This window comes from Stegostoma tigrinum, chromosome 9, assembly GCF_030684315.1.
Source record: "Stegostoma tigrinum isolate sSteTig4 chromosome 9, sSteTig4.hap1, whole genome shotgun sequence".
Lineage (NCBI taxonomy): Eukaryota > Metazoa > Chordata > Chondrichthyes > Orectolobiformes > Stegostomatidae > Stegostoma > Stegostoma tigrinum.
Window position 1 is genome coordinate 30513179 of NC_081362.1, and position 16626 is coordinate 30529804.

At 39.0% G+C, this 16626-nt stretch overlaps 1 protein-coding gene across 3 annotated transcripts in view; it reads left to right on the forward strand.

Annotated features, from left to right (window-relative positions):
- The window catches only part of LOC125454999 (zinc finger protein 292-like), a 158085-nt gene extending 141794 nt beyond the window's left edge, over positions 1-16291 (forward strand). For 2 of the 3 annotated variants that reach the window (XM_048536440.2, XM_048536442.2), the window contains one exon: positions 7885-16291. In XM_048536440.2, the coding sequence (XP_048392397.1) occupies positions 7885-14391 (6507 nt within the window). In that variant the 3' untranslated portion in view covers positions 14392-16291. Of the gene's footprint in view, positions 1-1458; positions 1543-7884 lie in introns of those variants that run through there. The other variant, XM_048536441.2, reaches the window with a different exon arrangement.
- Positions 16292-16626: the final 335 nt, after the last annotated feature.

A 16626-nucleotide genomic window follows, 5' to 3' on the forward strand; every position in this document is an offset into this window, starting at 1 on the left:
CTTTGTGTATTTATTCTATCCATGCACCTCCATGATTTTATAAAACTCTGTAAGGTCACCCCTCAGCCTTCAATGCTCCAGAGAAAATAGCCCCAGCTTATTCAGCCTCTCCATACAGCTGAAACCCTCCAAAACTAGCAACATGCTTGCAAATCTTTTGAACCTTTTCAAGTTTCACAACATCCTTCCTACGGCAGGGAGACCAGAATTGCACATAGAATTCCAAAAGTGGCCTAATCAATATCCTGTACAGCCAAACATGACTTCCCAACTCCTACATCAATGCACTGACCAATAAAGGCAAGCATACCAAAAGCCTTCTTCACTATCCTACCTACCTGGGACTCCACTTTATAGGAAAACTCGCTCTCGCTCGCTTTCTCACTCTTATTCGCTGTCTCACTTGCTGTCACACTCTCGCTATCACTCAAAAAACCTTTTTGATCTTCAGATATTCTTGCATCTGCAGTGTATTTTTAGAAATTCCTGTTTTCGTTATATTTGTAATGGTTGCTTTGTCAGCTGCATTTCCTGTTGCCTTGGAAACAAATTTTGCTTTCTCTTGTTATTCCTAACTAGACCAGCTAAATGTATTTTCTTTATACTTTCTTGGGAAGTGAGTGTCGCTAACAAGGCCATCATTTATTGTCCATCCCCAATTGCCGTTGAACTCTGTGGCTTGCTCGGCCATTTCAGAGTCAACCACATTACTGATCCACGTATAGGCCATACCAGGTAAGGATGGCAGGTTTTATTTCTTAAAAGACAGTAGTGAACCTAATGGGATTTTACAATAGCAGTTTCATGGTCACTATTACAAAGTGTAACTTTCAGTTCCAAATATTAGCTGCCATAGTACGTTGTCTTGGGCCGCTGAATTATTAGACTAGATACATTACTACTTGGCCACTGTGTCCACATCAGAAGGGCTTTGAAGGTAAATAAATATTCTATACATTTTTAAAATTTATTAATTTTTCAAACTTTATACACTAAACATACATCGCAAAAATAAATGTGATTTTGGATAGCATCATTCATATCCTGAGGACATATTCATGACAATGAATTAATTGTATTAGAAATGTGGTCTTTTGAAAAGCAGAAACAGTAGCCAGTTTTCTCACACAAGTGCCCACCCCACCACCCAAACAACAGTGAGGTAAAAGATTAAATAGCTTTCTTTTATTTTTTTGATAGAATCCCAACAGTTTGGAAACAGGCCTTCCAGCCCAACAAGTCTGCAGCGACCCTCAGAGCATCTCACCCTGATCCAGCCCCTATAACCCACCTAAACTACACATCCCTGAACACTATGGGCAATTTAGCATAGCCAATCCACCTAGCCTGCACTTCTTTTGACTGTGGGAGTAAACCAGAACACCCGGAGGAAACCCATGCAGACACAGCGAAAACGTGCAGACTCCACACAGTTGCTCAAGGGTGGAATCAAACCCGGGTTCCTGGTGTTGTGAGGCAGCAGTCCTAACCACTGAGCCACCGTGCTGCCCCTTTTGGATGGTGTTGGTTTATATGTTAGGGGTATGTGCCAAGACATCAGTTTTTTTTATGGCTTAACATCTCTCTCCATATTAAATTGATGTGACAGTCTAGATTGCGTTCAAATTCCAGCAGTGGGAATAAGAAGATATTGATATATTTAATATCTATACATGCTAGTTTAATTTTTGAGCAATTCATTACGTTTGTGACGTCTTCATAATTGCGCCATTAAAAAAAACTTCAAATTAATTCTGAAATATATGAAGTGGAAAATTTTGTTTTATCACTTTTTATGACAAAAGTGAGCATAATAAAAATTCTGCTGAATTCTTGGAGGAAGCTTTCATAAAGTCAGCCTTGTCTTAGAGTGCAAATTCCAACAAAACCAAACCCTTCTTCATAACTTAATGACATTCCCATTAATCTGCTGATCAGTCATCTGCTTCTGTTAGGAAGTTTGGCATTATTCGGATGGCCAGTGACAACCAGATCTTGGTTCTTGGAACTTGGTACTTAAGAAGGAAGGAAAATTTTTCATGCAGATGATTATTCAACTAATGGGTCAAGTGTATTGGCAATCACACTTAAAAGTGAAATGAAATGGACCTTTAAAGGGAGAAAGTTGATGGGATAAAATGAAGTGGATAAAGTAGAAGGTGTTCTGTATGGTGTAGAAATATCTCTATTTCTGTCCTGCAAATTCTTAGCAATTCCATATTCATAGAAACTTGCAATAAAGGAAGAGACCAGTTAGTACCTTATTGAAATGTACATGTGCTTAGACCTCATCTCTGCTCTAACATTCTTGAACAGAATGCTGAGTAACATGTGGAATTATATCCTTTTTCAAAAGAAAAATTGTAGATTCAGCCTCCCACTTCAGGTAAACTGTCCCAGATCCTGAACATACTCTGCATTTTCCCTCAAAAAACAAAAAGAACTGCAGATGCAGGACATCTGCAACAGAAACAGAAATTGCTGGTAAAACTCAGCAGGTTTGGTACCATCAGTGGAGCTAAGACAGAGTTAAGGGTTCCAATCCAATGACCCTTCTTCAGAACATTTTTTTCCTTCATCTTCCCTTTAGATCTCTTGCTAGTCATTTTAAATCTAAATCTCTAGTTGTTGACTCATGGCAACAGGGATAGTTTTGCATAATCTGTTCTGAGGAACAGAGTTCTAATTTTTCCCATTCTGCTTGTAACAGAAGTTAAATCTCCTGTACTGAAATATGTTGTCTATAATTGTCCAATTTATAATCTGGCTCATTACCATTGTTTTAATATTCAGTGCCTCTAATTTTAAAATCAAGAAAACCTTATGAATCTTTTTACTACTTCTGAAGTGCATCACATCACACATCAGGTTAAGTTTTATCGCCCCTGATCTGACCATCGTCTCTATCATCTTGTAAGACCTTCTTCCTCACTGCTAACCACCTGGCCAATCCTCATGTTATCCACAAACTTACTTGTATCTCAAATGGGAAGGCACCCAGCTCTCATCCTTGTGGTACATCATTGGACACCACCTCCAGTCTCTACTGCCACTCTGCCTCTTCAACCACTCAGCCAATTTTGGGTACTGCTGCATTTATTCTTAGTTAATATGCTTTATGGCTTTACAGAATTAGTTCTAAAAGTCTATATGTTCAAATCTACCTTTTTTAAACCATGTATTATCTCATTAAGAAATACATTTAAGTCAGCCAGGCATGATTTACCTTTTACCTTTTAATGAATTAATTTTAGTAATATTAGACTAATTTGTGTCTTTTCCTGATCAAAAATGTTTCTGAAAACTTACTACCATCAATGGACTAATGAGCCTATAGTATCCTAGTTCACTCTGCTGCCTTTTCCTGAATACCGGTATAACATTGGCAACACCCCACTCCTCTGGTGCTACTCCTTCAATCAGTGAAAATTTAAAGATTGAGACAACAACTTGTTTTATTTCTATCTTTGTTTCTTCAACAATCTAGTAATAATGTTATTCAGGAATCTATGTCTAATGTCAAGAGGGAGGCCTTTTCAACTCACATCCAGACAAAGCTCCCAGTGTGTGGTGTTTTCCCCTTGTCTTGTGATGTCACTTTTTGTAGATTTGCCTATATGCATCGCATGAAAGAAAATAATTTAATTCAAAGTAATAGTAGTAATGAATTATTGGAAGATTGTCACAACTTTTTTTCCATATTCCATGTATATGTGAAAAAATTTTGCTGAAGGAAGGGTTTCTATCAATGTATATCCAATATTAAATTTTTCTTGTGCTCAGCAAATTCAATCATACTCTTCAACTGTTCATTAAAATTTATGCTTTTTGAGAAGATAGTTTCCTGAAAAGAATCATAGAATCTGGCATCTTATACAAGATAATGAGAGGCATAGATAGAGTTGATAGCCAGAGACTATTTCCCAGGGCAGAAAAGGCTAACACCAGGGGTCATAGTTTTAAGCTGGTTGGAGGAAAGTATAGAGGGGATGTCAGAGGCAGGTTCTTTACACAGAGAGTTGTGAGAGCATGGAATGCGTTGCCAGCAGCAGTTGTGGAAGCAAGGTCATTGGGGACATTTAAGAGACTGCTGGACATGCTTATGGTCACAGAAATTTGAGGGTGCATACTTGAGGATCAATGGTCGGCACAACATCGTGGGCTGAAGGGTCTGTTCTGTGCTGTACTGTTCTATGTTCTATGACATTGCTGATAGAGACTATTCAGCATACTGAGTCTTCAACAACCCCATGAAAAGCACCCCACTCAGACCCAGCCCCTACCCCATCCCCATAACTCTGCATTTACCATGGCTAATCCACATTGCCTGCACGTCCATGGATACTATAGGGCAATTTAGCATGGCCAATCTACGTAACTTCTTTGAACTGTCGGAGGAAACCAGAATATTCGGAGGAGACCAATGCAGACGTGGGAGGAGCATATAAACTCCACAGTCACCCAAGTCTGGAATCAAACTTTGATGCTGTGAGGCAGCAACGTCAACCAATGTGCCACCCCAAGAAGCAACTACATAATATTGTTCTTGAGTGAAAAAGAAATCTGGGGACTGACTGTACAGAAAGACACACACTGGAGTAATGCATGGTACTCTTGAAAGAACTAGTACCCTGAAAGTTGTAGCATGTTGGTACTTATTGGTAATAAATCTTTAACTATGGTATGTGGAGACTTTAGAAAAAACTTAGAATAAATGTTGGAGCCATGTGTAATGCAAAGGAAGATGGCAGGCCAATAATCATAGTAACAGGACATATCTACAGGAGTTCCTCAGGGTAGATAGTTTCAAATAGCCTGTTCAGACAAAAATTGGGTTCTGCTATAATGCATTCCAGCGCAGTATCATGTTATAGAATATTGTGCTATGTAAATAAACGGGCCTGTAGGAAAAGCAGGGTTAGGGGCAGACCACCAAAAAAGCGTAACACAAAGGATAGCACCACTGTCAGCAGCTGTTCAGGCAGGTTGGTTAAACTGTGATAGCGGCTTTGCAGCTCGCTCTCATTCACAATGTGACTAAAAGAACATTGGAGACTCTATCACCTCTATCCATAGTTTCACATTGCGACATATACATATGTATATGTAGCCATAGCAACTCAGACACCTTCAGCAATCTTATCAGCACACCTCATGGGTATCAAGGGATATGGACCAAAGGTAGAATTCAAGTTGAAACATAAATCATCCATGATCTGACTAATTACTTAAGTAGGCTGCTGGAGCTTCCTTTCATATGAGTCCTGTGCCTCAAAGTGTTTCCTTCCAAAGATGGATATACTGTCTTTCACTCTCCTCTACACCCTTCTTTTCCTGATAATGCATCATCTGGCTTCTTACTTTTCAGTTTTAATGAAGGCTAACAGAGAGTGTTTCTCTGGGACAGTCAGAATCACAACATTATACAAATACACTGTAGGTATCATTAGCAAAGGGCCTCTGACAGCAAGATGCCTACTCGATGGAATTGCATTATAGCCAAAGCAAGTTTCCATTTTAGAAATAGTGTTCCCCTATTCGTCAATCAGGTTATAGCCAATTCACATTGCCAGAATACGCATTATAGCAAAACCCCTGTATTACTTACCACTGGAGCAGGTGTAAATTAACGAAGGCTGTCGAGCTCAGAGATAGATGCACCACCAATGTGCTACGAGAATCCAGTTACTCAGGGTATACATTTTTAATCAGCCTATTCAGATGTATTGTGACACACCTCAGGAGTAGGTGAGATTTAAACTCAGGACTTCTTACCCAGATGTTAGTACACTATTGTTGTGATACAGAGCCCCAGTTATTTACTCGAGGTCGATTTTTTTTTATCACTCTGTTCAGAAATGTTATTACACCGGTAGAACTTGAACCTGGTCCTACTGATCCTGATGTAGGGCCATTACTATTGTGTCACAAGAGCCCTTAGTTTCTTAGGATCGTGTGCTAGGCTCAATCATAGTCAGCTGCTTCGTCAATAACCTTCTTTCCATCATGAGGTCAGAAGTGGGCAGCACGGTGGCTCAGTGCTTAGCACTGCTGTCTCACAGCGCCAGAGACCTGGGTTCGATTCCTCATTCCGGTGACTATCTGGGCAGAGGTTGCACGTTCTCCCCATGTCTGTTTGGGCTTCCTCTGGTTTTCTCCCACAGTCCAAAGATGTGCAGGCAAGATGGATTGGCTAGGCTAAATTGTCCACTGTGCTCACGGGTGTTTAGGTTAGGTGGCTTAGACAAGGGAAATGTAGAGGTAGGGGAGTGGGTCTGAGTGGGATGCTCTTCAGAGGGGTGGTGTGGACTTGTTGGGCTGAATGGCCTGTTCCCACACTGTAGGGATTCTATAATTCTAAGTAGGAATGTTTGTTGCAGTGTTCAGTACCATTCTCAGTCCTCAGAGACTGAAGCTGTCCACAAATGCACTAAGATCTGGGCGACATAGGTGACAGTTTTTCCATTTCTAACGAGAGAATTTAACCATCAGCCTTGACATTCAGTGGCATTATCATTGATGAATCACTAACTGTCAGTGGTTGATTCTAACACCAAAGACAGAAACTGAACTGAACTAGCCATACAAATACCACATTATAGGAGTAGGTCAGAAGCTGGGAATTCTGTGGTAAGTAACTCCCTTGCTGACTCCACAAAGCCTATCAACAATCTACAAGACACAAATCAGGACTTTGATGGAATATTGCTTATTTGCCCAGATGACTGCATCCCCAAGAACACCCCACTCCAGTACAAAGCCCCCCTTTTGATTGACATCCGATCTAAAACCTTCAACATTAACTTCTGTTCCATCTACAAACTGCTGATTAAACAAATGTACTTGTCAGCTATTATAAAGTTTTCATGAGTCCTAAACCTTGTTCCTGTTGGTAAAGTCATTGGGTCCCAGTAATTTTCAGGTTAATGGTTGTGTCTGATGCAGGTGTTTCTCAGCCAAGTGGGCAGTTATCTACTAATAATTAAATGTACATGCTGCAAAATATGATTCTGGTAAATTCTTAGAAGAGGAGAAATTTGCAGAATTTATGGGGATGGAAGATCTAACTGGATAACTGTATCAAAGATGATACTTAGCTGAATGACCTCTGTCAGTGCTATATGATTCAGTTAGAATATATAACGATGTATTGCAGTGAACAGGCTGCACATCTTTAACATACTGTAGAAGCTGTGCTAATGCACACCCACAGCATTTGCATCTCAGACCCAAAATTAAATAGGATTCTGTTACTACAGATGGGAGGTCAAGTTTTTAATTACTGAATACTGCCAACGGCAAGAATGTCAGATCTTTGCTACTGATTGCATATTTTAAAGATGTATGATATGTGTTTGTGTATATAATACACATACAGGGTGGCACGGTGTCTCAGTGGTTCACACTGCAGCATCACAGCACCAGGGACCCAGGTTTGATTCCATCCTCAGGTGACTGTCTCTGTGGAGTTTGCACATTCTCCCCATGTCTGTGTGGGTTTCCTCCGGGTGCTCCGGTTTCCTCCCGCAGTCCAAAGATGTGCAGGCTAGGTGCATTGGCCATGCTAAATTGCCCATAGTGTTCAGGGGTGTGCAGATTCCGTGGGTTATCGGGGGATGGGTCTGGGTGGGATGCTGAGAGGGCCAGTGTGGGCCAAAGGGCCTGTTTCAACACTGTAGGGATTCTGTGATTCACTGAAGTATCGATTATATCAGATGGATTGTGTTTTGAACCGAAGGTTTTGACTATTTTAAGCAGTTGATAGCAACAATATAAAGTATTAAAATCTTAATTTATTTTCACCTACAAGTGTACATAGCATTACTTAATGTTTTATCAAATCTGAGCAGTAACTTTTATCTAAGACTCTGTTTTTCTTGACAGGCAGGAGAAGCTGGGCTATCAGCTTGTATTGAGCTCTGTGTGAGAGCACTACGCTTGGAATCAAATGAAAGTCCCACAGTGAAAACATCAATTTGCAAGACAGTTTCATGCTTGTTACCTGATTATTTAGAGGTCAGACGTGCATGCCAGCTTACCGAATTCCTGTTAGAACCCACAGTGGAAGCTTATTATGCAGTTGAGACTTTATACAACCAGCCAGATCAGAAATATGATGATGAAAATGGTCCAATTCCTAACTCACTGAGATGCGAACTCTTACTGGTTTTAAAAACACATTGGCCATTTGATCCTGAATTTTGGGATTGGAAAACCCTGAAACGCCATTGTCTTGCATTGATGGGCGAGGAAGCATCCATTGTGTCTTCCATAGATGAACTTAATGATAGTGACCTCTTTGAAAACAACGATAGCCATCTTGAAGTTGCTCCGAAAGAGCATTCACTGAACGGACTTCCTAAATTTTACAGCAATGTGATAAAAATTCAAAATACTTCATCTGATGAAATCAAAATTAAGGAAAAAGATAAAATTGAGAAAGGTGTGGTGTCTGCCAGATTTAAAAATTGGCAGGCCTACATGCAATATTGTGTATTATGTGACAGAGAGTTTCTGGGGCATCGAATTATCCGTCATGCTCAAACACATGTGAAAGAGGGAAACTATTACTGCCCCATATGTGCCAAAAGTTTTAAGAAAAAGGAGATTTTTGTTCCACATGTTACATTTCATATTAAGCAATCTTGTAAAGAACGACTGGCTTCTATTAAACCAAAAAGGAGAGTCGGACGACCAGCTAAGAACTTGGCTGATACTAATGTCGCAAGTAAAAAGATATCTGAGATAGACAAGCAGGAACACCGTCCAATAAAAAGGAACAGCATATATAGTGAGGATTTTGTGGTCTTCAGTGATAGTGATGGCTCTGATGATGAAGGCAAGGACAAATCATACAAACCTGAAATCATGACTACGCAAAAAGTGGACTGCACTGAAGATTACAACTGTCCTGTAACCACCTGCACAAAAGCTTTCAAATATTTTAAAAACTTAATTGCACATGTGAAAGGTCACAGTAATGATGATGAAGCAAAACATTTTCTTAAAATGCAGAGTAATAAAGTTGTATGTCAGTATTGTAGGAGACGTTTTGTCAGTGTTTCTCACCTTAATGAACATTTGCAAATTCATTGTGGCCCTAAACCATATGTCTGTATACAGCTGGAGTGTAATGCAAGCTTTGGTACATATTCTGAATTGGTTGGACACAGGAAAGTGCATGCACTGTTCAAAGCTAAATGCATGTTTCAGAGTTGTGGAAGAGTTTTTGCTGAATCTTATTTGTTATATGACCATGAAGCACAGCATTACCATAATTCCTCATATACTTGCAAATTCTCAAACTGTGGAAACATTTACTACTCCCAAAGTGAATTACAGAAGCACGAAGTTGGTCACGTCTCACAAGCTTGTGTGAAAATTGAAGCTGAAAATGGTTCACCTTTTGAACCAAACCAGCTCGCCCCAAATAGAGCCAATCAGATAGACCAGCTATTACAGATAAAGATGGAAGATGAGCCATGCAGCCAACCTGATGCCTACCAGAACGGTTTTGCTATTGATTGTGTTGCAAGTGAAGTTGTTGAATCCAAATCTTGCACATCAGAAAAACTAAATGCTTTGCCATCCAGCAGAGAACAGTGCCACCTTCCAAAAGACACACACGTTAGTCTAACTGTGAAAAATGAAGAGATCAGCATGGATCAAAGTCAGTGTGTTTTGGCAAAAACAGTATTTAAAGAGGGGGACACTCTTATTTCACCACTTCCTGAAGAAACTGAACCTGGTGTATTAGTAAAACCAGTTCACATGTTCAGCTGTAAAGTTGATGGCTGTAATCGAAGCTATGCTTCATCACGCAGTGTCAGTAAACATATCAAGGCTACGCACCCTGAGTACTATGAGACACTGAAGAATCAACAGAACCTATCAAAAATCCAACAAATTAGAACTGCCTCGAAATGTCAAAATCGGGAAATTCCTCCAAGCGCATTGTGTTTTTCAACTGAGGAACACTTAAATATAACACCTGAAAACACCTTGAACACAGTATATGCCATATATCAACCGGTTCCCAGTGTTTTAATGGTAGAAAATGATCATCTATCCCATTCCAGGAAGAAAAAACACACACACAATAAGCGTGCAAAATGGCCTGCTATCATCAAGGGTGACAAATTTATTTGTAGTAGATGCTATAGGGAATTTACCAATCCCAAATCTCTTGGTGGTCATTTGTCACGACGAGCTATCTGTAAACCTTATGACAGAAAAGATGGTTCTTCAGTTGTGGAGCAGAAGAACGGGCAGACTCTACACAAAACAGAAAAGATTATTTCATCAGATTCATTTGTCCCTGGAGAACATGAACCTCCTTGTGTCACAGATACATTCTTGTCAGGGGAAACATTTCTTCAATCATTGGAAATGGGTGACCACACAGCTCCATTTGCCACCCATGAACTTTTTCAACAAACACAGCAGAACAACTACAGTTCTGTATTTGGGCCAAGCAAGACCTCCCAGGTCACTGGTCCTCCTGGAACATTTGAGACTGCAGTAGTTCAACAAACCTTTCAACCCAGTTTTGAAATGAGGACTGTGGAGGACAGCTCAGCCAACATCAGTATGTCCCAGGCACTAACAGCTGTCTGTAGCCCAGGATCGTTTGTCGCTGGTGAAGACTTATCACTCGGCACTGAAGCCCCAGCAATGTTAGATGCAACTAAAGGCTCAGATTCCTATTCATCTTGTGAGTCCTTGCAGCAGGCCCTTGAATCCAGTTTTTGTTCAGGAGCAACTTTTGCTGACAATGAGATTCACCCTCAAAATCTAGGAAACAGCTGTGAGCCATCTATATTTTTCACTAACGGCACCCTCCCAAATGTTAATAGCAATCATAACTCATCTCACCCTGAAGACTGTAAGACATCAGATGTATGCATTGCTGAACTTATGTTGGGCTTGCAAAATTTAAATTTGGGATATGATAAACTTTACAAGAATGGTGCATCTTGCCCTACCTCAGGTGCAGGGACACAGGGTTCTTCCATGAACATCATGACACACACATCAATGAGTAATTGTATCAATACCCCAAACACAATCAATAAGTATTTGACGGACGCACAAACAAATGTATCACTGCAGGCTGCTGAAAATGGCAAAGAGCTGAAAGTGAATCTCATTAAGCCATTTATCTGCCAGGAAAGTGGGTGTATCTATAGTGCAATGACTAAAGATGCTTTGACCAACCATTATGTCAAAGTACATCAGTACTCCAAAGAACAGATAATGGAAATGAAGATGTATCAGACCAGATTTGCTCCATTTCGATGCCACGTTCCTAACTGCCAGAAAACATTTACAAGAAATTCTAATCTCCGAGCCCACTACCAGTCGATGCATCAGGTAACACGGGAGCAGCTAGTAAAACTGAGAATTAAAAGAGCATACTGTAGGAAATCAGATGGCCCTTATAAAGCAACAGACACTGTATCACCATTACAGGAAATCATTTCTCAACCCAGAAGTGATGGATTGCAAGAAGATGCATCCAGTGAAATGCATAAATTAGAACCAGTAACTGCAGGACCTGATGAGATTAATTCAGAAATTAATCTCCATTTACGTAATACTCAGAATGCAAAGACTATTCTTTATAATCATGAGATGTCACAGAATAGTTCAATGCTATTAGCAGATCTTCACGATTGCTCAGCATTACCAGCGCAACTTCAAAATGATTTGACTCAGTCAGTAGTGCAGCAGGATGTCTTGGTGCCAGCAGCAGGGTCTCGGGATGCTCCACTGTTACTGGTAGATCCTCAGGGTGCCTCTGTGATGGCAGTTGAATCAAACAGTAGTCTTGTACAATCAGCAGGGCTGCAAGCTGTCACACCACTTCTGGCATGGCCACAGGATGTCTTGCTGCAATCAGTGGATCCCCAAAATGTCTCGCCAGTATCAGAGGGGCTGCAGGATGTATCTTTACTGCCAACAGTGGAGGAATGTGTTTCACCACTACCGGCAATACCACAAACTGTCTTGCTTCCAGAGGTACAGGGTATTACACCACTAGTATCAGGACCAGCAAATATCTCATTGCTATCAGCAGGGGTACAGGATGTTCCAATTATACCATTAGAGCCACAAGATATCTCTCAACTAGCACCTGATTTAGCAGATAATTCATTATTGCCAGCAGGGCTGCAGGATGCCTCTCCAGTGCAAGCAGAGCTACAGAGCATCTTGCCACCTGTAGAATCAGAAGAAGTCTCAGTATGTGAAGTAAGAACAAAAGATCCCTTCCTAGATTGTGAAAGATCAAAAGGCGTCGTGCTGCATCCACCAGGTATGTCGGTACAAAGAAGAAAATGTGCGGGAGGTTTGAAGCAAGCTAAAAAAGCTGCAAGTACAGTGAAGTTTACAAAGATGCCAGGAGAAAGGAAGTGTAAGAAATCAATTACTAAAGTAAGAACAGAATGTGACGTTAATCGATTTCACAAACCGTACAGATGTGTCCACAAAGATTGCTCTGCAGCATTCACCATTCAGCAAAATTTAATACTACACTATCAAGCTGTGCACCAATCTGACCAACAGCATCTTCAGGTGCAGATCAAACAAGAAATCACCAAAAATGCTGCTGTCCACATGAAAGAATTTCAGTGTCAGCTTGAGAATTGTTGTAGAATTTTCCAAGGAATCACAGATCTAATTAAGCACTATACGGAACTTCACAGTCTCACTTTAGATGAAATGGGAAAAATAATATCCTCTGTCAGTGAAGGAAAATTATTTCGTTGTGACCAAGCTGATTGTGCTTCTTCTTTCACTGTTTTCTGGAGTTTTATTAAACACCTTATGATAGCTCATGGCATAGATGTGGAAAGTCGGCAAAGTGATATGGACATGACCTGTTTTAAATGTGACTGTGAAGGCTGTGATCGGACTTATGCCACTAGATCTAATCTTTTAAGACACATCTTTACAAAGCACAGAGAGCTTCATCGGTCTCATTTAATGAGACCAAGAAGAATCATTACAGACCAAGAAAACATTCCCAGAACAGCCAATCAGGATGATCTCTCTGATGAAAAGAGTTATTTTGGCCCTGAAGAAAATGAAAACATCACGAATCATGGTAAATCTAAACCCATATCAAGGGAATGTTTAACTGCAGATAGCAAAAGTATGAAAAGCGGAGAAGTTGATTGTAATAAATCTTGCAGCTCTAGAAAAGTTGCTAAATATACTTTTAAGAGTAAGTCCCAAGCTTTGGCTATATGCAACAACAAATCTCTGAGAGAACAATATCCATGTATGTTTCAGAATTGTTCATCTGTGGTCACCAGTGAACGCAGTCTAGTAAAGCATTACAGAATTCATCACAAAATTTCTAAGATGTTTGTTAGTCAATACCACAAACATCTGGTAACTTGCAGGAAGCATGCTAGTATCCAGGGCAAAGAATCAACTAAATTTTTGAATAACCATGAAGGAGGACTGGTGGAAAATGCTGTCAATGGAGTGATGATTCAACAGCAAGCTAAGCTCAGTGAAACTGAAATTTTAAATAAGAAACTGGAGAATGATAACTCTTTTAAGACAGCTGATGAATTTTCACAATTGTTTAATACTAAACTGATTACGAACACCCCTGCTTGCATTAAAACTGAACTGGAGGAAACTGTAGAGATGATTGCTGAGAGTAAAGTGACTGATGTAAATAACCATCAGTCTTGTAAAAAACGATCAAGCAGTCACCTGATTCTTTCAGACACAGAAGAGCACATTGAGAGTAAAAAGAAAAAGAATGTAACAATGGAAAATTCTGAGAATCTGTTGGGAGACACAATCCAAATTCTCAATGAGAAAGATGTAGCACCTTCAGAGCACATCCCATGTAGTCACAAGGCTCACCACCACAAACCTTTTGACTTTAGTACATTCAAACCCATGGGATTTGAATTTTCATTCTTAAAATTTCTTGAAGAATCTGCTCTCAAACAAAAGAAAAATGTTGTATCCAGTAAAGGTTTGTCTCACAGTCGTACTATTAACACTGAAAAAATAGATCATGGTTTAGTCTCATCGAGTGTAATTTTAAATGATGAGAGTAATTCATCACCAAACTATCCTGTGAAAGACGACAGAAATTCAAGGGTTCCTGTTGACCATATCACACAGTCAAATGCAGATAAATTATGTTTGAGAACTACCAATTTTGAAACTCCGTTGTCTCTCCATGTACTTAAGAACATAAAAATAATAATGGACAATTCACACTCAGATTGTGTTGAGCTTGCTGAGAAGCAACTCCAACGTATGCAACCCACAGTAGTGCTTAGCCGGGTAAAAGTAGACTTTAATATGCTGGCCCAGGCTAAAAGTGTAAAAGAAAGAATTGCTGTAAAAAGTACATAGTTCTGTAACATCCACTATGTATTGAAGTAAGGGTAATTTAGAAGCTGTAATTTGATTTCATTTGGTCCTTGCTAGTAATCAAACCAAAAGGATGCCTTGTAATTTTTTTTTAAATCATGTTTATAAGTGTCCAGCTTTTTTTTTAGTTATTTAAATGAACACAAACTAACATGGCAATAGCCATGTCCAGTATACTCTACAAAATCCCTATGGGACAAAATGGTAGCACAGAAAAATTGCTCTTTTCATGTAAAACAACTGTGATGATCTGATATCAGACAGTTGTATATGGAGCAGGTAGTGTGATCTGATTGACTGTTATGAAGATCTGTACATTCTGTTTGTGACTTTGTAGATCAGAATTGCTGGAACATGCTGGCAAAATATGTTGAATGAGATAGCTTGAACTGTACTTGTGTCATTATCTATATACTTGAGATTGTATCCCGTTTACTACAAATCCTTTCTAGTCCCAATCCATAAACACAAATTCTTTACAACATTAGACATAGGTAAAATGAAAAATACTTGCAAAGGTCCAAATAGTTTTCATTTATTTCAATAAATTATACAAACATTTACCACCATTTTTGGCACAACTCCGTAAACAATATTTGAAGTTATATTTGTTTTTGGAGCAGGCTGTAATAAATACGTAATGTTTGCAAATAATTAATTGTGTGTATCTGTGGGATACTCTCTCTCATACAATTCTCAGTGAAGATTTTGAGAACAAACTCTAGCAAAACAAGCGACGTATTATGACCAGGTTTTGGCCTTAAAGAAGCATCTGTTGAAGAAGGCATTGCTTTTAAATAAATTCCAATTAAGAGATGCTTCCCCAGGTTTAATTTTCCCTATAATGGAAAGAAAGATCATGTTTGTACTGTATCCTCAATATGCAGTTAAAGCTATACTGTTGCAAATGTTGAAAGACAATCTTAAAAACACTCAGCAGTTAAAGCTTAGGGCACAACTTTTTGTGTAAAGTCAACACTGAAGATTAGACATTCGGTTATTTATATACTGACAGCTGTTAAAGGAAAAGATAAGTAATTCAAATATAAAATTCATATTTTCAGATGTTGTTTAGCAGTGGGGTCTGATCAGTTGATGAGTGCTACTCTCTCTCTCTCTCTCTCTCTCTCTCTCTCTCTCTCTCTCTCTCTGTGTATGTGTGTGTGTGTGTGTGTGTGTGTGTGTGTGTGTGTGTATCTATATATATAAAATATAGTTTTATTGCTCTAGAGCTTTGTTAAATGAAATGTATACATTTGAAGGTAATTGTTTTGCTTCTGAACTTACCCACCATTATTCAGCGTCTGAATAATCATTGGTAACAATTTGAAGTGTTAGCCTTGCCAGTGTGAATTAATAAAAACTGAAATAACTGTGGTTGCTGTAAATTAGAAACAAAAACAGAGATTGCTGGAAAAGCTCAGCAGGTCTAGCAGCATCTATGGACAGAAATCAGAGCCGGGTTTTGGGTGGAGTGACCCTTCCTCAGAACTGAAGTTCAGAATTCAACTCAAAATGTTAACTCTGATTTCTCTCCACAGTTGCTGCCAGACCTGCTGAGCCTTTCTAGCAATATCTGTTTTTGCATTGATAACCAGCAGAGTGTTATAGCACACAGTCCATTTTATCAAACCAGAGGATCATCTTGACATGTGCACCTGTGTAATGCAGCTTGCCAAAGGTTTATTGAAAGTGTACAACATAGTATTGGAAAAAAACAATTTCTTTTGTATTATAAAACAGTCTGTAATTGTGTGGAAACATTCCTTTTGTATACCAGTCTGTATAGTTGTCTTCATTTATAGATTTCAATACAGTATTATTGTAAATACTGCAATACGGTATTAACTTGAATTGGCATTTAGGTAAACTAGAGTGTAAAATTAGATGTCAATCTCAAAAATGCTTTTGTTTTATTAAATTAATATAAAATAAAATAAATCTGTTTTAAAAAATATTTTTAACATTGTCCTCCATTGATTTATTTATTTAAAGGTCCCAACTTGAAATGCCAACAAGTTCAAGTTTTAATTTGGTGTTTGTTTACTTGGTGAAAATTGAACCCAAGGAATCGAAAGGAACCAGAGTTTTATCCCTATCTACATCTGATTTGTAAATGTAAACTAAGTCACACAAAATGAGATTCATCACTTCTTAGCCATGTTTTTATCTGGAATGTTTTACTGCGTATTGTTTCAAATGAATGAAATGCATAGC